General features: G+C 55.8%; 3 protein-coding genes across 7 annotated transcripts in view; 1 reads left to right on the top strand and 2 right to left on the bottom strand.

The window, feature by feature from the left end:
• Positions 1-1,815: 1,815 nt before the first annotated feature.
• On the bottom strand, positions 1,816-8,152 carry FGFR4 (fibroblast growth factor receptor 4). The gene is given in 18 exon segments (XM_079319967.1): positions 1,816-2,369; positions 2,456-2,561; positions 2,629-2,766; positions 3,019-3,089; positions 3,165-3,287; positions 3,686-3,876; positions 4,008-4,118; positions 4,199-4,320; positions 4,462-4,607; positions 4,851-5,044; positions 5,122-5,260; positions 5,375-5,565; positions 5,848-5,971; positions 6,058-6,224; positions 6,343-6,432; positions 6,538-6,807; positions 7,746-7,899; positions 7,901-8,152. Coding segments are annotated over 18 exon segments (2,550 nt in total). The 5' UTR covers positions 7,967-8,152; the 3' UTR covers positions 1,816-2,222.
• Positions 8,153-12,383: 4,231 nt separating this feature from the next.
• On the bottom strand, positions 12,384-20,783 carry ZNF346 (zinc finger protein 346). The gene is made up of 7 exons (XM_079319976.1): positions 20,636-20,783; positions 20,360-20,463; positions 20,177-20,272; positions 18,214-18,364; positions 16,518-16,757; positions 13,930-14,023; positions 12,384-12,678 (listed from the first exon to the last, which is right to left on the bottom strand). The coding sequence occupies exons 1-7, from the start codon at positions 20,694-20,696 to the stop codon at positions 12,573-12,575; spliced, it is 852 nt and encodes a 283-aa protein (XP_079176102.1). The 5' UTR covers positions 20,697-20,783; the 3' UTR covers positions 12,384-12,572.
• A 245-nt stretch (positions 20,784-21,028) lies between these two features.
• UIMC1 (ubiquitin interaction motif containing 1) overlaps positions 21,029-23,782 on the top strand; it is a 39,335-nt gene continuing 36,581 nt past the window's right edge. For 4 of the 5 annotated variants that reach the window (XM_079319969.1, XM_079319972.1, XM_079319973.1 and 1 more), the window contains exon 1: positions 21,030-21,178. The gene's annotated coding sequence lies outside the window, so the exon portion shown is untranslated. Of the gene's footprint in view, positions 21,179-23,782 lie in introns of all 5 variants that reach the window. The other variant, XM_079319968.1, reaches the window with a different exon arrangement.

Here is a 23,782-nt window from a genome sequence, read left to right as displayed (position 1 = left end):
TCGTGGGGCTGCAGGATGCCTCGGGCTGCTTCCCTGCCCAGCCATGGCCTCGGCTGCCCTGTGCCTGGCAGAGCTGGCTCAGGCACAGCCCATGTACTCACTGCTGCAGCTTTTGGGGGTTCACTGGGAGGTGCAGTGGTCCTGAGGATGAGCTGAGGGCCATCCCTCCAAGCTGGGGAAGGCAGGTGGGCTCTGCCAGGACCCTGAAAGCATCCCTGGGCTGCACTGGTGTGGGTAGTTGGGCTGTGGGTAGCAGGCACTGCCTGCACCTGTGGCAAGCCTTTTAAGAGTGCAGGGAATGAAGTGAGGCTATGGCAAGGGATGGCAGGTCCCTGATCGCAATGTCCCCTTCTGCCCTCTCCCCCACTTTGGTATTAAGCATTAGCAAACCCACCTATGCCTCACATTATGAAATTGTCTGTGGTCCTGTTTTCCAAGGAAAGGGCAGTGCAGGATGAGCAAGAACTGCCTGCCCTCTGTGCTGCCCTCAGCATGGAGACCCCGGTCTGAAGTGAGATGGTGGCAAGCTGGGCAGAGCCCCTCTCCATGCTCAGTCTCATTTCCCGCTGGGATCTGGGCAGCCCCTGTGGGCAGCTTGGGCAATTTGCCCTTCAGCATGTGAATGCCCTATTCAGGACTGTGTGAAATGCATTGGTTCTGGCACATTACCGGACAGCTGGGATCCTTCCCAGGCAGGCAGGCTGCCGGGACAGGCAGGTTTCACACCTGCCAGTGGGCTGTCTGCCTCCACCCCTGTGCTGGAATGGGGGGCTCGTCCCAGCAGAGAGGGGAGCTGGACTGGGGATGGAGGCTGCAAGCATTCCAGTGGAGTGGGATTCCCCCCAACAGCCCTGTGAGGGGCTGTGAAAAGGAGGGAACACTGAGATGGTTCTGAAAGTTGTTGGGCTCTCAGCACACACAGTTCACAACAGGCGCAGCACCCATGGCTGAGTCAAGTCCCAGGTTCTGTGTCTTTTGAGATCCCAGACCCTGGCACCATCACAGCAGCAGCCAGGATTGAAGGACTCCCTTTCCAGCTGCCCTGAGCACAAGTCCTGCCCCACAGCACCTCCAGTCCCCATCACCTTGGGCTGTTTTGGGGCAGGCTGTGCCAGAGAGCCAGCTTCCATGCTGGAAGAGGCAGCTTCCAGGCGGGGGGCTGCGAGTGCAGCTGGGAGCTGAAGGAGGAAACCAGATCCTGGGGCTAACGGCCGGCAAAGCCTGGCCCTAGATGAAACCCTAGACCCAGGGAGCAGGCTGGCAGGAGGGGGTGAGACAGCTGCAGCCCTCCCTGCCCACACTGCCGTCATTGCTGGGCACCAGAGGGCAAAGGGGGGGAAACAGGCATCAGAGAGCAGGGGCTGGACACACCCAACTTGTGCTCCCACGGGCTTTGGGGAGACAGAGCCCATAACTCACTTTTATCTGGAGTGCTGGGCTGGCCTGGGCAGGAGGGTGTGGGAGGTCCCCAGTGCGTGGGGCTGGGCCCCAGAGCACTTTCCCAGCCTGGGAGCCCATGGCAGTTGGGGGATCGGTTTCAGGGCAATGCTGGTAGTGGAGTTCACGGTGGCTTAGTGCAGCAGTGGCTAATGGGGAACAGATGCGAGGGTGCTTTGTGCTGGAGCAGGCCTGGAGGCACAGGAGTGGGGACATTACTTCCTGCACCTGTGGCACTGTCTTTGTGTCCCCCAGGAGTGATTGCAGGTCCCTGTACTGGCTGGGGCAAGGAGGTAGTGAGGAGGCAACCCCTGGCCTGCCTTCCAAGCTTAGGTGAGCCCTTTGCATCCCAAGAGCAGCCCAGAAACTGCACTGGGGTGTATTCCAAAAAAATAATTTATCAGCTTGATATTTCATGTACATAAATATTCATCTCTGTGGCTATGTACAGATGCAGCAGGAGCTTGGCAGCAGTGGGGCTCCTGCCCATGGACACTTCCATTGAAGCCCTGGTCAAAGCCCATCTCCCTGGGCAATGCCATGGGCATCCCAGGCATTGGAGAGGCTCTAGCTCCTGCTGCCCCACAATACCAGGCAGATCTCAGCCAGGGCTGATGTCTCAGTGCCCAGAAGGAGCCCGGAGAGAGGGACACCTGCCCCGGTGCTGTGGCTCAGGGCCCTGCCCACCCACTGCTCAGCCTGGACAAAGCAGCGACCTTTGGGAACCTGCACCCCCTCCCTGAAAGGGCAGAGGTGGCTTCAGCATCACCCTTCCCTGCCCTCCCTTAAGTCCTCACGCTGGGGTAGGAGAAGAGGCAGGGAGCCAGTGGCAGCGGGTCATGGGTGAAGACGGAGTCATCAGAGGAGCAGGAGCTGGCGGTGTCCTCGCAGGAGGGTGAGTACTGCTCGAAGGGCATGGAGAGGTCCAGGTACTGCAAGGAGGGATGGTGCCATGACCACCAGTGCTGCCAGTGCCCACACTGTCCACCCCTCACCCACCAGACTCCCCTCCTCTCACCTCCTCTGAAACAGCTGCCAGGATCTTGTCCAGCCCCTCCACGAGCTGTTTGAAGGTGGGGCGCTGTGAGGGCACAGCATGCCAGCACTCCCTCATCAGCATGTACCTGGGGACAAGGGGGTGTTAGTGGTGTCTCACTGTGCCCCCTGCCCACCTGCCTGGCTCGTACTCACAGCTCGTGGGTGCAGTTGGATGGCCGGTCCATGCGGTGCCCCTCCTTCAGCAGCTTGAACAGCTCTTCCACAGGGATGCCAGGGTAGGGGGAACCCCCCAGCGTGAAGATCTCCCACATCAGGATCCCAAAGGACCACCTAGGATCATGCAAAAGGAGGTCAAATACATCCTAGGGTTCTCCCCCACCCTGCAGTGCTGTGGGAGCAGGGATGGGACAGGGTGTATCACCCCTAGGAAACATGTGCCCCACTGTCCTCACAGAGTACCCCATTCTGTTCATGGGTACATTCTGCTCTGAGTACATGCATAACCCCACAGTGCTGCTTTGTCCAACACCAACAGCATCCTCAGCTCCCATCCAACAGACCCTCATTCCCCTCAGAACTTACACATCGCTCTGGTGGGTGTAGACACGGTCAAACAGGGCTTCAGGTGCCATCCACTTCACTGGCAGGCGACCCTATAAGAACAAGCTGCTGCTCAGCTCAGCCCTGGTTGGGGGTCCCTATGCCCCTCTCCCAGGAGCCCCACTCACGTTGCTGGTTTTCTTGTAGTAGTCGATGTCATGAACGTCCCTGGCCAAACCAAAGTCAGCGATTTTCATCACACTCTCTGCTGTCACCAGCACGTTGCGGGCAGCCAGGTCACGGTGGATGCACTGCCAAGGGGGAACATCACCCACAGGGGTGTGAGATGGATGAGCTGCACACATCCCCTTCAAACACTGACATCACTGTTTCCCTCCCACACATCCCCCTAGCACCTCTGCAGTGGTGGGGCCATCCCATCATCAACCTGGCAGTGACAGGGACAGTGTAGGGACCACATACACTTCCCCAGGAGGTGGGTCAGGCTTTGAGTCCCATATTTTTGGGGAGGTACTACCTTGAGCTTTCCTGGATGGGGCTGGGAGGTTCTGGACAGCCTAAGGGAATGAGCTGGGCTCCCCTTCCACAAGGACAGTGAGTTCACCAAGAATACAGCTCCTCTGTCAGCACCATGCCCTCCCAAGCTGTGCCCAGCACAGGTAGCCCACACAGGCCAAGCCAGCCATACCCGTTTGGACTCCAGGTACTCCATGCCACGGGCCACCTGGTAGACACAGGAGACCAGATCCTTGAAAGAGAGCTGCTCCTCAGGCATAGCCATGACATCAAAAGTGTAGTCAGGTGTCGGGGGTCGGCGGGCACGGAGGTACTCGCGCAGGTTGCCCTTCGCAGCAAACTCCACAATCACGTACAGGGGCCCTAGGAAGGGTGGCCACTTGCTCAGCCCCTGCCCTGCCTTGTCCCTTCCCAGTTAGCCACTAACCCCAGCAGTTCACATCTCCAATCTTTCTCCATGCCCTGCCCAAACCTTGCCTGCACAGCCCCCTCACCATCCTGTGTGCAGACTCCCAGGAGGTTGATGATGTTCTTGTGCTTGTCCATGAGTTTCATCATCTCCATCTCAGATATGAGGTCAGCCAGGTCCTTGTCAGTGGCATTGTCTAGGGAAGGAGGGCTGTGTCATGATGCCAGCTGGGTGATGCCACCTCTGTTCCCAGGGCACTGGCACAGGAGCCATTACCTTTCAGCATTTTGACAGCCACGGTGACGGCTCTGTCTGGCCGCTCTCTGTCTATGCCATAAGCCTCTGCCCGCACCACCTGGCCAAAGCAGCCTTCCCCCAGGGGCTTTCCCAGCACCAGCCTGGCAAAGACAAGCAGAACCATGAGAGATCACAGGGAGGGCCTTATGGTGGCCAGAGGGCTCCCATCTGCCACCTGCATGCTCCTGTCCCTGGGGCAGTGGGGAGAGCAGCCCCTGACCCTGCCCTGCATGGCACCGTACTTGTCTCGGGGGAACTCCCACTTGGCGTCAAGGGGCAGGTCCAGCTCCATGACACCAGCCAGCATCGGGGCACAGCTGGAGGAGAGTCGGGTGACACGCATCAGGGATGTGCTGGACTTCCCAGAGGAGCTGGAATCCAGGGAGAACTGTGGAGAGAGACACAGGTCCTCAACCATCCCATCCCATGCTCCAGGGCCAAACAAAGACGCAACAGAAAAACAAAGAGACCTTCACTTGGAGCAATGGGCTGAGGGAGCTGCAGGAGGCAGTGGGAAGGGCAGCCCCAAAGCTGGCAGCAGGGTGTGGTGTGATGGGCACAAGTGGCACCTATGGAGCATCTTGCTCACCAATGTCTCCCTGCATTACTAGGGCTCAAGTTTGGTACCCACCTGTCGAATGAGTGGGAATTTGGAGAGCTTGTGGACTGCCATAGGCTCCAGGTGCTGCTTGCTCGACTGAGTCTGCATCCGGCACAGCACCACGATGATAATGGCCATGGCCACAGCGAGTGAGCCCGAGGTGTAGATGATGATGTCCGTGTACTTGGTCTCAGGGGCCTCAGCTTCCCGCACCAGTTCCTCTTCTGCAGGGAATGCATTGCCCTGAGGAATGGCCTGTGTGCTGGAGATCCCAGACCCCACACTGGGACCCCACCCTTACCTGGCAGGACGGTGAGCCAGGCAGACTGGTAGGAGAGGCCAATAGAGTTCCCTGCCAGGCAGGTGTACTCGCCAGCATCCTCCATGGACACATTGCGCAGGTACAGCACCTCCACCTCAGAGCTGTTGATATCTGCAGTCTGTCAGAAAGAGGGATGGATGGTCAGTATCCCTCTTCTTTGGGGGGCTCTTTGTACCCCAGTCACCACTTTATCATGGGTACATGGGATGTGGGTGCTTCCAGCCCTTGTTACCTTGAGCACTTGCACATAGGGGACGCCATCAGGACCATAGTTGCTGCCATTCACTTCAATATGCTTCAGCCACTGGATGTGGGGCTGGGCATCACTGTAGACCTTGCAGAAGAACTCCACATCACTGCCCACCAGGGCTGTGGTGTTGGCAGGCAGCCCAGCCTGCAAGATGGGCCTGTGTGGGGACCTCTCTGTGCACAGGGAACAGAGCAGTGTCACTGACCTGGTAGCCAAGAGCACAGACTCTTTTCTCCCTCCTTCTCCACCCACCATGAAGCCACAGACAGCCATTCCCCAGCTGTAACACAGATCAGCACAACCCAAGCCTGCTCTCTATCCCATGTCTCTGGGGTATGAGGGACATATGGGCTGCACCAACCAGTGGGTAAACCATGAACGGAGGCTCCTCCACCCCCTTCCCTGACCTCACCAGGCATGGGGAACAAATCAACACCATACTGAGGAACCCTCACCCAGCACATCCAGGAGGTAGCTGTAGCGGATGCTGCCAAACCTGTTTTCCACCAGGCAAGTGTAGTTGCCGCGGTCAGAGGGCACCACGCTCTCCATCACCAAGCTCCAGTGCTGGTGCCGGAGCTGCAGAGGGGGAGGCAAGGCAGTGAGGTGAGCTGGGGAAGATGGGTCCCAGGAGAGAAGCTGTGGTGGGAGGAGCTGGCCCATACCCGGATGCCCCCAATGCGGTGCTCCCCTCGGAACTCGCGCCCATTCTTGAACCAGCGGATGCTGGGGCTGGGGTTGCCTGAGGCTGGGCAGCGGAACTTCACCGTGTTCCCTGCAGGGACTGCATACAGCTTCTTGTCCATCCGGTGTGGGTGAGTCCAGTAAGGAGCTGGGGACATGCAGGATGCACAGTGGGGGGGAGCCCTGTGTACAGGAGGCAGTAGTGCCCCATGCCCCCGGTTCTGCCCCACCTGCCCTCTCCTGTAGTGCCCCAGTGTGGCACTGACCTCTGTGCACATAGACCGACTCCTCATTCCGGTCTCCGTGGGGACTGTCCCCATCACTATCTTCATCATCATCACCTGACGCCAGGGAGTCTGCGAAGGGAAATGGGCTGAGAAGGACATCCCTGCCTGCAGGGCTGGGCGGGCAGTGGCTGCCTTGCTGCCCCAGGGATAGCTGGGTGCTGCCGGGGCTCCTACCCACGACAGAGATGGTGAAGTTGCGCAGGACCTCCCCAGTTCCCCGTGCCCGGCACACGTAGAGCCCTGAGTCCTCATAGGCGACCTCTGAGATCTCAAGCAGGCTCTGACGGAGATGGATGCGACCCCCCGAGAAAAGTGGCCGGGACTCCTTGTACCAGACCACACTGGCACCACTCTGGTTGGCATCACAGTACAGCTTCAATGTGTTGCCTGGGTCCAGTAGGAGATGTTCCTCTTCTGACTCCAGCAAAGGGCTCTCAAATAGCTCTGGAGAGATGTGGTGAGCGCCCTCCCCAGTGCTCACCCCCCGTGACAGCAGGACCCCTCCATATGCCCATCCTAGTTTGGAGAGCATGTGGTGTGACACAGCCCAGAGCCTGGCTCTGCCACCCCAGGGGTGGGTAAGGGCTGGACTCTGCCCTGAAACACAGGAACACGGTTTCCCCAGTGGTATGTCCCCGTCCAAGGCCACACATGCCACTATCTTCCCACCACTCCCAGGGGTGCAGGGTGCTCCAGCCTGTTCTGCTTTACTGAAAGAGGACACCAAACCCCTCTAGACACCCATCGTTGGACCTCTACATGCCCCAAGCACGGCTGGGATCCCTACAGCCTGATTGTCTCCGGCAGTTCCCGGGCTGGCAGTGGAGCTCAGCTTGCCGATGGCCAGCAGCAGCAGCCGTGTGCACGTGGAGGGCAGAATCAGCCTGGCCGCCAGCACAGCGATACCACGGCAGCCCGAGTGCCACGTGCAGGAGCCTGGAGGGCAGGAGAGTGTCTCCAGCCTAGTGCATGGCCAGCACAGGAGGGATGTGGGGCAGCTGGTCTCTGTCCCCGGGGACACGTCCTTCTCCTGCACCCACCACCGTGATGTATGGACTACCCGCGCCTCCCCAGGAGCTGCACACAGCAGCCACAGCCCACAGCTGTCTCGCAACCCCTCTCTGACACGCGTGTCCACCGAGCTAGCCAAGACCCCGCAGCACAGGGACAGCCTGGCTGGAGCCACCCTGCTCCTGTCAGCGATGGAAACGTGTGCCCTGTGCCGTGTCTCCAGCTCCCGCCAGCCCTGCCCTGCAGGCAGAGCGGTGGGACTGTGTGCCCAACGCAAGCACCCGCATCCCAGCTGGGATGGAGGAAGTATTCGGAAAGCACGACCCCGCTCCCGCCGCCCCTCGGCTCCGTTTGGCCCCTCGCAGCCGTACCTGGCTCCATCGCCCTGCCCCGTGCAGCCGCCGCCAGCAGCAGCCCCGCCACGACCTGCAAGAGGGGTCGCATCTTCCAGGCCCCCCCAGCGCGGGGGTCCGACCCTGCGGGACAGGCAGGGTCGGGTGAGCGGATCCGGGCGAGCAGCCTCTCCTCTATCGAGGCACCGGGGGGAGAAGCAGTGCGAAGTCCCCAGGTCACCGCAAGGGTGGGTGCGCATGGACGGGAGGGAGAGCACAGGGGAGCCTGGGCAGGAATGGGAGGGGGCACGGAGAGTGGCGAACACCCTGTTTGGGAGCAGGGAGCCCGATCTCTGCAGCCAGCGGCAGCCTGGTCAGGGCGCTGGGGGAGGTTAGCTGGGGGCGGGGGAGCGCGGGGGATCCCAGGGAGGGGGAGAGTGTCTCGGGAGGGGGGGGTCCGAGCGGTGCCGAGGGCGAGGGTCGCGGTCTGCGCGGTTACCGGCGGTGACGGGCTCCCGCGGCGCAGCCGCCTGCGCTGCGCGGGCCGGGGCAAAGTCCGTGCACAGCGGGCTCAGCGCCGCCGCGCCCCACACCGCGGCCCCATGGCGGCAGGGCCGGGGACGGTCCGGCTCCGGGCTCGGGACGGCTCCGGCTGCAGGCAGGGCTGGGGCTCGCTCCGGGCTGGCTTCGGCCCCGCTCTGCCGCCGCCGCGGGGGCGCGGGCACTTTGTAGGGACGCGCTCGGGTTACACAGCGGCCCCGCCCGGAGCGCTGGGGAGGCGGGAGGGGGGGGAAAGGGACCGGCCCCGCTCCGCCGGCACCACTGCAAACCGACCCGCAGCCGAGCTGGACGGGGAAAGTGGGGGGTAGCACTGACCCTCCCCCGCAGCAGCGAGAGGCGACCCCCGGGCCCCCTGTCCCGGCCCTGCCGGTGCAGCTTCCCCTCGCGAGTGGGGAATGCAGGGGGCAAAACACCCGGGACTACTCCCCTGTGCCGTCCCCCAGGCAGACCCCACGGGTGGGAGCAGCAGATGGAACAGGGGACAAGGCCACCCCCATTTCCCCCGATTGCTGAGAGTGGGAGCACTCTAGCCCGAAGCAGGTGTCACAGCCCAGGCTGGGTGCTGAGTGTTGCTGGGTGCCCAGCAGCCCACACGATAATTGTGCCATAATTAGTTGTAGCGTTATCGCCGTCGGTGCCATAAAGTGGCTGTGACCCTCATTAGGAGCCCATAACGGAGCGTCATAAAACGTGGCTGAGCTGCAAGCTAGCGTTGGAGTGGCCTAATCCGACCTATAAACACTTTGCCCTCACCTTCCCTATGCTGTTGGCTGTGCTGGGGCAGGCAGACCCCACCATGCCCAGGCCTTGCTGCTTGCTGGCCCATGCAGGACCCCTGAGCACTGGGTGAAGCCAGACACTCTAAGCTGGTGTGGTCCCAAGGAACAATGACCCCTGAGCATCCTGCTGCCATCAGGAGGGATCAGTGTCCCCCAGTACACACAGCCAGGGTCTAGCCATAGAGCTGTTCTCCTTTCCTGTATCCTGCTTTGCCATCTGCTTCCCAGCAAGATCTTCCAGGGCTGTGCTGAGCCCCACACACAGCCTTGTCCATGCTTGGTGTGGATCTTGAGGCCCTGTAAGTGGGGTGCACTGTCATTGTCACCGCCATCCCTCATTCTGTAGGGCCACACCATGAGTCCTGGGCACAGCCTTGTCCATGCTCTGCCCATCCAGCAACTTTCAGAATGACACAGTTTCACTGTGAGGTCTGGTTGGTGCTATGATCTCCCATAGCACCACACCCTGTACTACTCCTCCTCTGGAGTACTGGTGTCCCCTTGGGGTGCAGAGGTGCACAGAGCAGTCTTGGGGGCCGGCAGCCCCCAGCAGCTGTTCATTCCTGCTGACGCGTGAAGCGGACGAGAACATCAATTTCACGGAGCAGCGGCCGCCCCTGCAGAGTTCACAGCGTGCCGGAAGCACAGAAAAATGTTGGGTTCAGCTCAATTCGAACCAAAACCAAATCAAAACCAGAGAGAAGGGGATGTTGCCAGTACTGGGAACACCAGGGAGATCTGGGACTCTGGGGAGCCTGTGGGAGCCACAGCTTGGGAGGAACATGGAAAGATTCATTGTATCCCAGGGTTCCTCAGTGATGAGTGGAAGAAGGGCAAGCAGACTGGGCACCTTGCCCAGTGTCACACTAAACATCCCCACTGGGCCAGGGCACTGCCAGGCGCAGGCCAGGGCTTGGTGGGGCTCTGCCATAGGCGGCTGGGAACTGACTACCTCCCTGCCGTGGGCCAGCACTGGGATGGGGCTGGGCTGCCTGGCTTGATTTATAACAGCAACTGACGGCAAACAAAAAGCCCTTCACAGCAGCCCAGCCCCACCGCCTGCCACCCGCTGCCGGCAGCACCACAACGGCCTCTGCCACGCCAGCAGCTCAACAAGGGGGGATTGTGCCAGCACAACACTGTGCGCTGTGGGTGCACCCCTGTCCCAGCACCCTCCTCTGGTGCCCCGTCTCCCCCAGCTCATGGGCTGCCCCCACCACCATGGCATTAAGGGATGTGTGACCCATGGTTGCTTAGCTCAGGCACAGCGGGTTGTCCAGAGATTGAAGTGTGTTCTCAGAACTCCACAGATGCGGCAGAGGGATCCCTCTTGCCCCATGCCCCGTTGGGAGAGACGACCCCCTGACCAGACCCTCGGCCTTACTGACATGTGCAGGGCCCCGCAGCAGCGAGCACGCGCAAGGGGCCGGACGCCGGCACGCTGGGGCTCCATCCTCCCGCCCCTGCCCCTTCCCCCAGGCAGTAAATCATCCCCACTCCCCTCATGAAAGGCCCATGTATGTGCTGCCGGTGCAGGGAGCCTGCCTGGTGCCAACAATATTGCTCTTGGAAGGCAGCCGGGGCTGCGGGAACACAGCCGCCCCTTGTGCCTGGCCCCAGCACTTGCCGCCACTCCCGCTGTGGTGGCACCTGCGGCCAGCCAGAGCCCGCGCAGCACGGTGGCTCCTGTGGGGGCCGGAGCCTGGGGGGCTCTTTCCTCCTGGATGTTTCTCTTGGCCTCCCCTGAACGGCTCTTGTTTGGGGCACAGAAGCCCCAGCTCACTGTACCCTGTACGTGCATAGGATGTGAGGCTGAGCAGGCTCATTCTGTGCGCTGGGGTGATGTGAACCTTCTGGCACTGAGGGAGTGGGTCAGCCCTGGAGTGCAGGGGAGAGCCCCAGCACAAGGCCTTCCAGCTCCATACAGTCCCACTGGCTTCAACATGGTAGCCTCCAGCCATGACCTGCTGCTCTCTTATCAGTAGGGAGCTGCTGAGGAAGGCAGGGGGCAAGCTGGAGGGGCAGGCAGCTGACCCAGACAGGGCAGGGTGCTCTGCAGGGGCTGGGTCCTGTCCTGGAGCCAAGCAGCCAGGTTTGGGGCAGTATGTCCCACCAGGCCCTGGTATTGCCTGCCCATGCTTATCTCTGGCTGGGAGGGACTGATGGAGCAACCCAGCTTGGTTAAGTTTTAACCAGGTAAAACTTGGCAAACATAAACCTGCTGCTCCCTCTGGGGAGCCAAGAATGTGGGGCCCAGCATAGGGGCTGCAGGACAGGGACATCAGGAGCCCAGGCTTCATCCAGCCCCCAGCATGGCACAGGACCATCCACAGATTTGGGCAGTAAAGGCTGAACAGGGAACAAGTTGAGAGTGATCAGCAGGAGGGGAGCCAGTGTCATGCCTTGTCCACTGCAGCCCTGCTACCTCTTCCTGCCCTTGGTGTGGGAGGAAATGCTGTGGCTGCAGCTGGCACAGGGAATGACGTGCATGGGGCCAGAATGTGTCCTGCTCCCCGTGGGGACATGGCATACACCATGTGCTGAGTTGGGCCGCAGTGTCCATCTATGGGCCAAGAAAGCAGAAGCTTTCCTCACCAGCTTGTCCCTTGCACAACACTGGGGGTTCATCTCAGTAAAGCAGCAGCCATGGCAAGGAACTGCAAGGCAAGAACAGGGCCACCCCAATCTTCCCAGCCCCTAATTGTAATCAGGAACACAGTCCTGACTCCACATCTGCACCCAATTTACTCAGTGGAGCCGGCAGGGCCATGAGGGATGGCAGTGGTTGGGGCTGTGGCCAGGACTGTGCTGTCCCTGGCTGAGGCAGGGACCCTTGGTGTGCTGCTGGAGGAGCAACTAACTCCACAGAGCTGGCTGCAGCCTGGGTAGGAGACTGTGCTGCTTCTGTGGAGGATGTGGCTCATGGGTGGCTCTGTGCTCTGTCCTGTGCCTGCCAGCCCAGAAGGCAATGGAGTTCAGCCTGGTGAGGCAGGCAGAGCCCTGGCTCAGGGCAGGGAGGCGCAGAGCTGGGCCGACAGCACAACACCACCAGGGCTCAGCTAGGGACAAGGGCCATGTTCCCTCCTCAGCCTCCCGGCCACGTGGGTGGCTCCAGGTCCCCTCCTGTCATGCCCAGCAATGCCCAAGGGTGCTGGTGTCCCTCTGAGAGCAGTCCAGCAGCAGGATGGGCAGCACCCCAGAGTGGGGACAGGGAGAAGGTGCCACTACCAGCTTACTGCCAAACCTTCCTTACACCAGATACACACTTCCTTTCACACCACACCCACCTTCACAGGAAGCAATTACACAATGAAAACTACTCTAAGGGAGTGAAGTATTTGCTGTCTAGCAAGTCTCTTCCAGCTGGATCCTTTTCCTGACAGATTCAGTCCCCGTTCTGCTCAACGGGTGTATACAGGAGGGTAGGGCTTTGCTTATCCAGAGGGATAATGAAACCATTGTGGGCTGGCAAAGGATGTACGTTCTGGGGCCACCAACAACTCCAAGAATAGTGCTGCAGCTTGCTCTAGAAGTCTTGGCTGAAGTAACTGTAGCCTCCTGGGGCAGTTGACTCTTCCCGGACATACTGCTGTGGCGGGAACGGTCCGACAACCGGCACTGCTCCTGGCATCCTGCACATGGAAGGGAGCAAGAAAAAGGAAAGAAAGGAGACAATGTCACAAATGCTCTGAAATGTGCCAGCTGCAATCACTGCTCAGCAGGCAAGGCTGTCAGTGGAGCAACAGCCCACTGCAGCCAAGGCAACAACTTGCCAGAAAATCTTCCAAGTGAATCCTTGCTCTCTGTGCCTGTGTGTAAACAGACACCTTTAGCATGGCAGAATTAGCTGCAGCACAGCTCAAGGACTGCTAAAGAGCTCCCATTACAAAGCAAGCATCCTGCCTCTCTGCAGGCTGCAGAAGCTGGAAGAGGACTGCACAGCTGAATCCAGAGCAGCTTTCTGAAAGGGAGTTGTGTGGCTGCAGCAGCAGTGTCCTTAAAGAGAACATTAATGTGTGTGTTGGGAACATCCTCAGTATTATCTCTCTAGAATGGGACACTTCCTATTCATTGATCCAGTAGTGCTGTTCGAGAGCTGGAACTTCCCTGGGATGAAAGATGTCTTCCCATCAAGTACTTCCCAGAGCTGAGGGACCAGGAGGCTGTTATTCCATAGACAGGCAACAAGGGATCCCAGTTTTCTTCCTGTCTTTTCTGGGGAATTCAGCTTGGAGCTTCCCTCCCTTCAGGTAGTATTTCCTAATACCTCTTCCTTCTAAGAAGCTTTCTAACCAACCCAGGCTCATTACTGCACCTCTTTTAGTGAGGGCTCTTAAATTAAAGATTGGCAGTCTCCAGAACAAGTATTTTTGATATTAATCATCTGGCAGCATAATTTTTTTCAATTAATAATATATGCAAGGGATGCCATTATTTAACTTGCCAGCTCTAAGAGCGAGTTCAGGAATACAGTCCAGATTTCTGGAGCGTGCTGACTATATGCCAAATTTTAAAACAAGCAATCCCAAAGGAGATTAGAATGGCAAGCAGATCTCCACTGAGCCAGTCCTTAATTAAATTAAAATCTCAGTTGCTAAGAGAAACTGTGTTTAATAGGTGTCAGGTTCACTGCAAAGGTCTGTGCTGAGCTGAACTATTAGGAACAAAAATCAACCGGAGGCACTTGCACTGCGGCAGCACGACTGGGCTGTCTGCAGAGGGAGCTCCTGGAGCAGGACACACAGAGAGAGCCTGCACAGACCCTGCTGCTCTGTTTGGAAGTCAGCTGGAAACACGTGCTCAAAAATGCATGTTAGGTTATATTTAGGCCATCGATTTGAACAGCAAGGCTGGAAACACACTTAGACAAGAACATTACTTACTGATTCTTGTGTTTGAAGCCACTGATGTGAGCTTGGTACTGCTCTATGGAGTTCAGCACTATGTTACATGTGCTGCAGGGGTAGCCCTTCCCAGCTGAAATAGACAGCAGTGTTAGCACACACAGCTAGCCAATCCCCGTGCCTGAGTTAGAAACAAGCCAGATAAATCACCTGATTTATTAAACAACCCTAAACAAAGACAAATTGCAGTCAACAATCTGACCAGGCAGGGAGATCACAGAATCCCAGTACCCCACCGTGTATCAGCCAGTCACTGCAAGGCAATCACTAAGCCAAAAAAGAACATGGTTTATTCATTGCTAAAAAACACACACGTTCCCTACAAACAGTTCACAGTATCAGGCATACTAAAAGTTTCAGATTTGGACCCCAAACCCCAAAGGCTGTAACTGCCTTTGCAACTCCATTTCTCTCCCATATTCCTACTTCTGCTGATCTGGACATCCCAAAACAGAAAATAGGAGATACTGAATTTTTAAGCTTATAACATTTCAATAAAAAAGACAGCCAGAGGAGATTACACCCACTGTCCAGCTCCACAATGCAGCATTTTGCTAAGCCTTGCTGAGGTGCCAACTGAGAATATTAAGCTCTGTCCTCAAGCAGTTTGGTTACAGTCAGTGGATCAGTTAACTGCCAGGAAAAAAAAAAGTTTCCAACAATAGTGGTACTCAACAGGATCAATGGTTTTGTGTAACATGACAACTCCAGCTGGACTGAAAGTTCAGGAGGTCATAGATACAAAACAGGCAAGTATGGCAGCACAGGAGTCTCTAACAGGGAAAAATTCTGGCAGTTGTCCTCAAGACATTAAACCTTCCTGAATTTTGGCTCACTGGGGAAGGGCTCTGATTGGGAATCTCACAAGGAAGAAATTTCCTTGCGAAAGAGGAGATGGACCCCAGGAGGAGAGAGCAGTAAATCACTGGGAAGCTCAACTCTGGATGTACCAGACACTTCGCCACGCGGCTGCTGCATCTCAGGTATTTCAGACTCCAGTGGGACATGTGGGTCTCAAAATGGAGCTGGATCTGGGCAGTAAAGGCCAGAGGAGCTGATACAGCCTTCAGGTCTGCTTCCCTGCATCATCATCTGCTTCCCTTGACCATCAATGTCAAGGTTTCTCTTGCAAACTCATTCAACAGATGCATGAAGTTATCTAAACTACACTCCTCAACCCCAAAGTTCCCAAAGAACTTTAAATGGGCAACCACCTCAGTGCAGCATTTGCAAAGAACACATCTTTATCTGCTGCAAGTCAGCTCCCAGCAGAGAGTTTAGGGACAACTGTGGCTGTTGGCTTACAGACACAGGCAAAGAGAGTGGGACAAAACCTCCCTGACTGCAGCCCATCACATCTGAGAAGCCCCTGATTATAGCCCAGGCTCTGAAACCTTTCCTGAAGAGCTGAAGTGACTTGGAGATGTGACTGTACGTATTCCCATCCTGCTGGCACTTCTTGGGACACATCAATCACACAGGCAAGGGCACTGCCCACCTACCCAGCCTGCCTGGGCTGGGGCTCCTGCCCCTGTCAGTGCCTGAGTCACACTCAAGTGGAACCATTCATCAGACCCCACTAATTAGGTGCAGAGCAGATGGGTAACGTGAGATACTGAGCACCTTTTCCATCTCCCACACGGCCACGCAATGTGGGAGAGAACATTACTTGGCTAATTGAGCCTCATTTGTCATAAGTGCTACCGGTATCTAAAGGTGGCCTGCAAAGAATTAGAATAATTAATCTTCTCCTTGTGTGGGTTTTTATGACAGAAAAAGAAGCCCTTAATGAAGATTTTAAGATGATCTGTCTGCTTATTATTTACCTCAAGTATCCAGCAGGTACTAAGACTTCCTGGCCCAACAGAAGGCTGCTGGGAGGAACAAAGGAGTTTTCTGTGAGTGCCTAATGCTTTCACTGGACTCGGAGGGCTTTCATCACGTACAAGTGCTCATAAGCAGCAGATCATAAACCAAAAGAGTTGTAACTGTCTGCCTAAAGTTCCTCCTTAATAGCTTTGGGGGTTTTTTTCCACATTCCTGCTTGCTCCAGAGAGAGTTGCATTAGTTCATCAGATGGAAGTGCCCACACAGAGGCAGAAAGGCATTCAGGGAGAAATCTTTCTGGCTTTCATGTGCTTTGAAGCAGCAGGTGCAGTTAAACCTATTCCTTCCATCTCTGGCTAGTCCCCTCAAAGACGACTTTTAAGCATCAAATGCCACTTTTATCTTTCCATTTTGGATGCAATCACCTAACTAGAAACAGTACTGGCCAAAATCCCTGGATTATCCACACAGAGAATAAAAAGGACACGTCCCCAATTCAACAGCACTGCATAACAAAACCCAAAGCTTGTCACGAGTAGCTTCAGTCTAAAACATCTGCTGCCGGGGGTTACAACATCAACCAAATCAATCTTAGGGTGTATAATCAAGTTCCTCATCACAAGCAATACTCCCCTGCTCCCTCCACACAGACTCTCTTGTCCAAAGGCCTGACAGACACATTCTGCTTCTCTCCCACCCTGCTCTTCAGCTGGTTATCAGCCTCCCTGTTGAGAACTCACCCATGAAGGATGATGCTGGTGCATCGGGGGTTCGGCCGTAGTGCGCCATCAGCTTGTGTTTGGTCTCCTGCTTTCTGTGCTTCTTGCCTACATAGTGCTGTTTTGCCATAAGGGGGTTGTTGAAAGTGGCATGGCAGAGGCTACAGAACTTGTCCGGGTCAGTAATGTCCTTGTTCTCTTCGTTAGAAGATGCAGTAGAGGTGGGAGGGGCAGCAGGGTGTTTCTGTGGGGGCACCGTTTCTGTAGGGTGAATCCAAACTCCTGGTCAGCCACAGACCTCAGAGGTTAAACCAGTTACTTTATTTCCCCCAAACCCCCATTAAAACCAGTAACACCCTACATCTAAACCCCAAACCTAGCCAATGTAAGATATCTCAATAAATTAATGGTTTTCATACCTCCTCCCTTAACGCTGCAGAATTTAAAGACATGTGGTAACATAACTCAGAGTATGCCAGGAAAACTTTCAGGGTTTAAAAAAATCCAACACATTTGCATATTTCTCCTTAACATAAGCATGACTGTATTCAAGAAACATTGGGTATAATGAGCTTCCACCTGCTGTTATCATCTCCCAGACAGAACATGGGCACAAGCCCTTGCACAGCAAAGGCAGTGGGATTCTGGAAGCACAGGACTTGATCCTGAATTCACAAGGAGTCTTGCCTGGGACACAGCACAAATGGGACCAGGTCTGACACAATGAATCCACACAGGAAAGCAGCTCTTCTGTGTGGTGGAGAAACCTGCACCCTCTCCCTTCAGGGTGCCAAAAAGCAGAGTGAGTAACCTGCTAGGGATCAGAGAGCTCCGCTCATGCCACCACCAAAGGCAGACACCAGACTGCTCAGTGAACATCCACCTCTTCCTGCAGGCTCCTATCATATCCAAAAGCAGGGGCTCCAAAGAACAAGAAGATCCCGGAGGTGGTTTTGCTATGCACACATTTTAGCAAAGCCATGAAGACATGCTGGGACAGACAGTTTCTGCCTGGAAGATCCCAGAAATCAGGTGTCTGGGTGACTCACAAGTCCCCAGCTTGGAACTAGCACAAGCTGCCATCCTCAGGTGCACTCGATGGCTGTGTTTTCTTTTTGTCCTGAGCAGCTGCAGCCCCCCATGCCCACAGGTACCCTATCTGCCCTGAACAGAGGGTGTCACTCCCCACCCACAAGGCTTTTCTGGGATGGGACACATGAGCAGTTGTGCTGGGGCAAAGTCAGAACAAGCACACACTCATGCTTCCCAGCTCTATTCTTTCACTCCCCAGCAATCTGTAGCTCCTGTGAACCTCAGAGGCCACATTGGAGTAGCTGAGCAGCCCTAGGGAATTTGCCATATCAGAGTTCCACCAATCACTTCAGTTTCTGTAACCTTTTAATGAGCATCATACCCTGTGACAGGCGTTTAACATCTTAACATCACACGCCTGATCCCTGCATACAGGGGTGGGTACAATGGCTGCTGCCAGCTGCATTTCCCCCAAACAGAGCCAAACAAAAACAATCCACACGACCTCTTGCCAATGCCAGCCCACTGAGCAGGCTGGCACAGCCAAGTCTCTGGAGGTGCACTGCTGGCTTACTCTATTACATGGCAAAGACCACACACTCTTACCAGAGTTCACACTTGGTGTTCAAAAAACCTCTCTCAACAGCCCTATGTGACAATGTGAAGGTGCTGCAGACACTCATACCTTCTACTTTGGGGGCCTGCTGCTTCATGTTCTTGGCATGAGTCTTGCCCAAGTAGTGAGATGTTGCCACGGCCGGAGAGGAGAAGGTCATGTTGCAGATGGGACAACACTTGTTCCTGTCCTCCCCATTGCTGCCTTCCTGCTTGCTGTCCTGTGCACAGAGAACCACTGAGTTGCTGAGGCTGGTAAGGACCTCTGCAGGTGATCCCATTCAGCCTCCTGGTTTTGAGGAGAAATGCTATGGTTTGGGGGTCTAAAAGAAGATCATCAAAGGCATTTGGGTGTTAAATTGATGAAGTGTGAGTAGGTACAACTTTCACCATGCAGCATCACCCTCTCCCTCTGTGGAGAGTGTTCTTGCACCAGATTATTGTTTTTAACCTGCTGGCAAACACTCCAGGCAGAGGGGCAGCCTTGGCCTATTTTGGCTAAGGACAAGGTTAAGCTTGTGGCTGCCAAAATTGGACCACACAGCCTCATCCCCTGCAAGGTGTGAACTGAGCAGCACAAACATCACTATCAGCTGGGTCATCTGCAACACAACACCAGCAGAGGAGGGAGCAGCAGGCAGTTCTCAGCCTGACACTATGTGCAAAGGCATCTGCTGTTATCCCCCAGCTCCCTGCAAATGCCAGAGTTAGGGATTACAGCTGAAGCAATCATAAAAGTAGAATCTGTTCCACAAGGGAGTCACGGGGCAGACAGATGGCTGAATGGAACGTGGGGCCTTTATTGACCAACAAGCTCCAGCTACCAGCTGAGGGAACCTAAATAAGTAAAATAATTCTCTGGGAGGAGAATTCCTGTGGATAGTGAACCCAATGTGCTCTGCATGATGTTATGCAATGATGCTCCTGACAAGCTGTTGCTTCTGTTATTTCTCTGTCATTTCAAGCAAGACTATCAAAAAGAAGAACATGCATTTGTTTAAATGGGAAAGACAAACTCAAAGAGGCTGTCTGAGTGGGGAGGGCAGCAGGAACTGGGACAAGGCCTGCTGAAACACCTGCCACTGAGCTTGTCAGTTCTCACAAAGCCCCTTCTGAAAGCATTTTCCTCACTCACTTACAAGGCTGTGCAACTGCCTTTAGCCCAGCAGGTCCCACAGAGATGTATTTAGTCCTCGTGGATCCTGCACTCACAAAATCCAAGGATGGATCAGGCTGGAAAGGAACAGTGGGTCATCTGGTCTAACCGCCCTGCTCAAGCAAGATCATTCCAGAGCACTTGACACAGGACTGCATTTGGATGGTTCTGGAATATCCCTGTAAGGGAGACTCCACAGTGATGGAATAGCCCCAGGAAGGGAGACTCCAAGCCTTCTCTGGGCAATCTTCCAGTGCTCGGTCACTGCACAGGAAAGAATTTCTTCCCCATGTTCAGATGAAACTTCCTGCACATCAGTTTTTGCCTGTTGCCTCTCATCCTGTTGCTGGGCACCCCTGAGCAGATTCTGGTTTATCCTCTGACACCCTCCCTTCAGAAAATCTACAGAATGAGAGATTCATTAAAGCTGGAAAAGACCTCCAAGATCATCAAGTTCAACCTCTGACTGATCACAACTAGATCATCAACTGATCATCAACTAGACCAGAGCACTTGACTGCCGTGTCCAGTAATTTCTTAAACACCTCTAGGGATGGTGACTTCACCACCTCCCTTCCAATACCTGACAACCCTCTCAGTGAAGAAATTCCTCCTGATGTCGAACCTGAACCTGCCCTGGCGCAACTTGAGGCCATTTCCTCTTGTCCTGATTCTGGTTTCTACGGAGAAGAGGATGACCCCCATCTGGATACAGCCTTCTGACAGAGAGTTGAAGGGAGCAATATGGTCTGCCTGATCCTTTTTCTAGACAAAACAACCCCAGCTCCCTCAGCCACTCTTCACAGGACTTACCCTCTAGATCTTAAGACATTGATTGCAGTCATTACTTATACACATTGATTGGGTCTCCTCTCACCTGCTTCACCTCCAGCTTCATCTTCTTCCCCTGGGCGCCCTCCTCCCCGCCGTGGATGGACAGGTACCGTCTCACCTTGTTGGCGTGTTTCTTGCTCTGGGGAAAGCAGAGAAAGCTCCGCTCGGTGTCTCGCCAAGAGCGGGGCTGGCCTGGGGCGGAGGCGGGGGGCTCCCCCTTCCCTACCTGGTAGTGAGCCAGTCGCTGTGACTCGGAGATGAGCAGGGCGCTGCACACCTTGCACTGCGCCTCGGTGAAAATGTGTCCGTTCTCCCGGATCAGCCGCTCCACTGTGGGGTGAAGGGGGTGGGACACAAAACGGGGGCGTCAGCGGCCCGGTGGATCCCTGCGAGGTGCGGGCTGTCCCTGTTCGGGATGCTCCGCACCTCGCAGGATACAACCGGGCTAGAGGGCACCTCGTGGGGCCTGACCACCCGCCCGCTCCCGGTCCCGCCGCCTCACCCGCCTCTTTGCCCACCAGCGGCCCCGCAGCGTCCCCGTTGCTACCGGCCCCGTCCGCCATGGCCGCCGTCGCCGCCTCACGCTGTTCTCGCGAGAAGCCGCCCGCGCGCCCCCTCCGCGCCTAGCAACGGCAGGGCGGTCTCCCGCGAGAGTACCGCACCCTCCAAGGGAGGTGGCGGCGGACATGTTGGTTGTGGGCATAGGAGTATTGTGGACAGCACCATGGTGGCTGGTTTTTGTGGGGTTTAAGCGACGCTGCGCATCCTTCTCCTGAAGAAGCCGCGTTCGGGCTGAGAAAACAGCGAGACCACCAGCACTTCAGAGCGAGATGTCTGGGCCCGTTGCCCACCCGCCACGGATATGGCGCTGCCCGCTTCAGCATCCCAATAACCACGTGAGATGCAGTGAAGCCGCTGCCGCCATCTTGGGTGAGGGCAATGAGGCCTCCGCCGCCAACTTGAGCGCGGGTGCGGGACCCGCCGACCGGGGCCGGTGCGGGAGACCCGGCGGGGAGGCCGTGGGCAGCGGGGCGGCCCGGGCCCGGTGAGTACCTTGTGCCCTACGGGGCATGCCGCTGCCCTGCGGCGGGTGGGCCCCGGGCGAGCCACGGGGCTCCCGGGGCTGCGAGGGAAACCCCTTCCCTTGCCTGGGGCCATTCTCTGGCCCCTGCCCCTGGCTGACCTCTCCTAGATACGACCCCTGGTCCCCGTCGGCCCGAGACCGGCCCCCAGCACTGTCCCCCGGGGAAGGGACACCTCCCGTCCCCCTCTAAGAGCACTTCTGTCTCTTGGCTGCAGGGGACCCAGGTGCTCTGGATACCCTGGAACTCCTCCTAGACCGTTCTCTGGGGAGACGACCCGAAAACCGGAGCTCTGCCTTGGTCGCATCCCCTGAGATCGAGGCGCTCCTGCCTCTCCTGTTCCTCTTCCAGGCCTGGCTCCCTCCCCTTTCCCCGGGGCACGCTCCCTTCCCTTAGGTTTGCCCACCTGTGGCTGATCCTTTCCCCTAGAGCTCAACCCTATCCCGATTAGGATCCCCCATGCTTCTCCCCAGCTTGTCGAGGATTCCTGACTCCATCCTTACAAATATCCCTGCAGAGCCCTCAGTGCCCGAATGCAGCGGGTTGGGAAAGGGAAGGGACCATGAGTGGGTTCTGGGGCGAGGGTTTTGCTCCCCTGCCCTTGGAGGAGGGAGATGCTGCGGGCTGGGCTCGAGGTCCCTGGAGCAGGGAGCATCTCGGAGAGCTCAGCAGCCTGTGCGGATGCGCCCGGCCATGCGTGGCCTCTGCAGTGCCCGTGTCCCCTCTGTGCAGAGCCAGCTCTATAAACGGATCAATCCTGTAAACAATTTCTCTCTCCCCGGGGCGCTGCCAGCCCTCGTGTCCTGCTCGCGGAGCATCAGCTGGGCCCTGCGTGCGGGGTCGAGCCGAGGGTCTGGGGATGATATTTCCATGGAACCGTGTGGTGCTGACCTGCCTGAGCACGGGGAGCATCGTGCCTCTGCTTCCCGAGGTGGGGGGAGTTGTTTACAAAGCGACAGCCTGTGTCTCCAACGACTCAGGAACTCATCCGGGGATGAGAGTCATTCATTTTTTTTTGGCTTGGTTTTTTCGAGCATTTTTCAAGCTGTCACAGCTTGGCAGGTCTGTAGCTGCAGTGTCAAGATTTAGAATTGTTCTGTCGGTAATTGCTTTCTGATTCATCAAAATGATAGATGAGAGGGAAAATGACAAATAATCACAAGTTGGGGATCTTCAAGGATATCCCTAAAAATGTGACTGGAGAAGTGTGGCATGTGCGAGTTCCTTGTCAGGAGGTCACCTTTGCTGTCAGACCATTTACAAAGAAATTCTCTTAAATTCAGAGTTGGGAAAAAATCTGGATAACTGCAAAATGAGTCTGCAAACTGGACTGCAAAGGTAATTTTAGATAATTCAGTCTCTGGCCTTTTTTTTTTTTTTTTTTTCTGGGTCTGAAAGCAGGTATCTTCCCCTTAGGCACTCACAACTATCCTTTCCAAGAGTGCTAAAAGCAAAATATGCTCAACTTCGCTTCCTGAAGAGGAGGTCTGTGCTCTGATGCGTGTTGTCTTCCCTCAGCTACACCAGCTTGTCTAATAAAAGCTATTACTGCTCTCCTACTCACAGCCTCAGACTAGCACAGCTACGAGTGATCTCTTACTTGTCTTGTTCCCTTAGTTACATTTTCAGAGACTCTCTTTGCCACAAGTCCCTTCATTTTCAGAAGCGTTGTGGGAGTTGTGTGGTTACATCTCTTACATCTCCTCTTTTCTCTCCTTTAAATGTTGAAGGTAGGTGACTCATCATAACTTCAGCTGATATTTCTCAGTGATCTCTTATTTAGCACAGAGGACTGAGCAGAAGATGTATCGCAGAGTCAGAGGAGAGATGGTGATACCAGCATGGATTTAAAAAAAAACAACCAAAGAGACAGCAGTTGTTTGTTGCTGTTGCTTTTGTTGTGGGGGTAAAAAGGTTTATAGGCTGTCTCTCCAAAGCCTCAGTGGCCCTGCATGGGCTCTTCTGTGCTCCTCATGGCATGTGAGTGAGTGGTTTTCCAAAGATAAGGAAGCATTCTCCACCACCATCGATGCCCTTTGTGGGGGCAGCTCACAACTGCTGGGTGTGAGGCTTGGCTCATCTCCCTGAGCAAGGAGAGCAAAGAGACCATTTGGAGCAACAGATAAAAAAATGGAGAACATACAGTGAGGATATTCCAACAACACTGGAGTTCAGTTTAGCTGGAGCTGAACAGCTTTGTTTTTCAAGAGCCAGTGCTTTACCAAAAGCAGTGCTCATTTTTATTTCCTTTAATGGCTCCAAACTGACAGAGGGAGGACTAAATTAGATATTAAGGAGAAATTCTGCTCTGTGAAGGTGGTGATACATTGGCACAGAGAAGCTGTGTCTGCCCCATCCCTGGCAGTCTTCAAGGCCAGGTTGCACAGGGCTTGGACCAACCTGGGGTAGTGGAAGGTGTCCCTGCCCATGGCAGGGGTTTGGAATGAGATAATTTTTAAGGTATAATTTTTAAGGTCCCTTTCAACCCAAACCATTTTATGATTCCTAAACAAACACCAGAGGACTGCAGAGGTCCTTGCAGTCACTTTGTCCGTGACTGCCCATTT

This window comes from Erithacus rubecula (genome assembly GCF_903797595.1).
Source record: "Erithacus rubecula genome assembly, chromosome: 16".
NCBI classification, from domain to species: Eukaryota; Metazoa; Chordata; class Aves; order Passeriformes; family Muscicapidae; genus Erithacus; species Erithacus rubecula.
The sequence above is the reverse complement of the archived record's forward strand: the minus strand, read 5'-3'. Positions and strand labels throughout refer to the sequence as shown.

What these genes read in the sequence shown, in the direction of transcription:
- ZNF346 (XM_079319976.1), bottom strand. Translation starts at nt 20,696, where the DNA reads ATGGCGGACGGGGCCGGTAGCAACGGGGACGCTGCGGGGCCGCTGGTG. An exon ending in ACCAGCATCATCCTTCATGG is followed by an intron (nt 14,024 to 16,517) that starts GTGAGTTCTCAA and finishes TGTCTATTTCAG; the next exon opens with CTGGGAAGGGCTACCCCTGC. An exon ending in GGCTTCAAACACAAGAATCA is followed by an intron (nt 12,679 to 13,929) that starts GTAAGTAATGTT and finishes TTCCATGTGCAG; the next exon opens with GATGCCAGGAGCAGTGCCGG.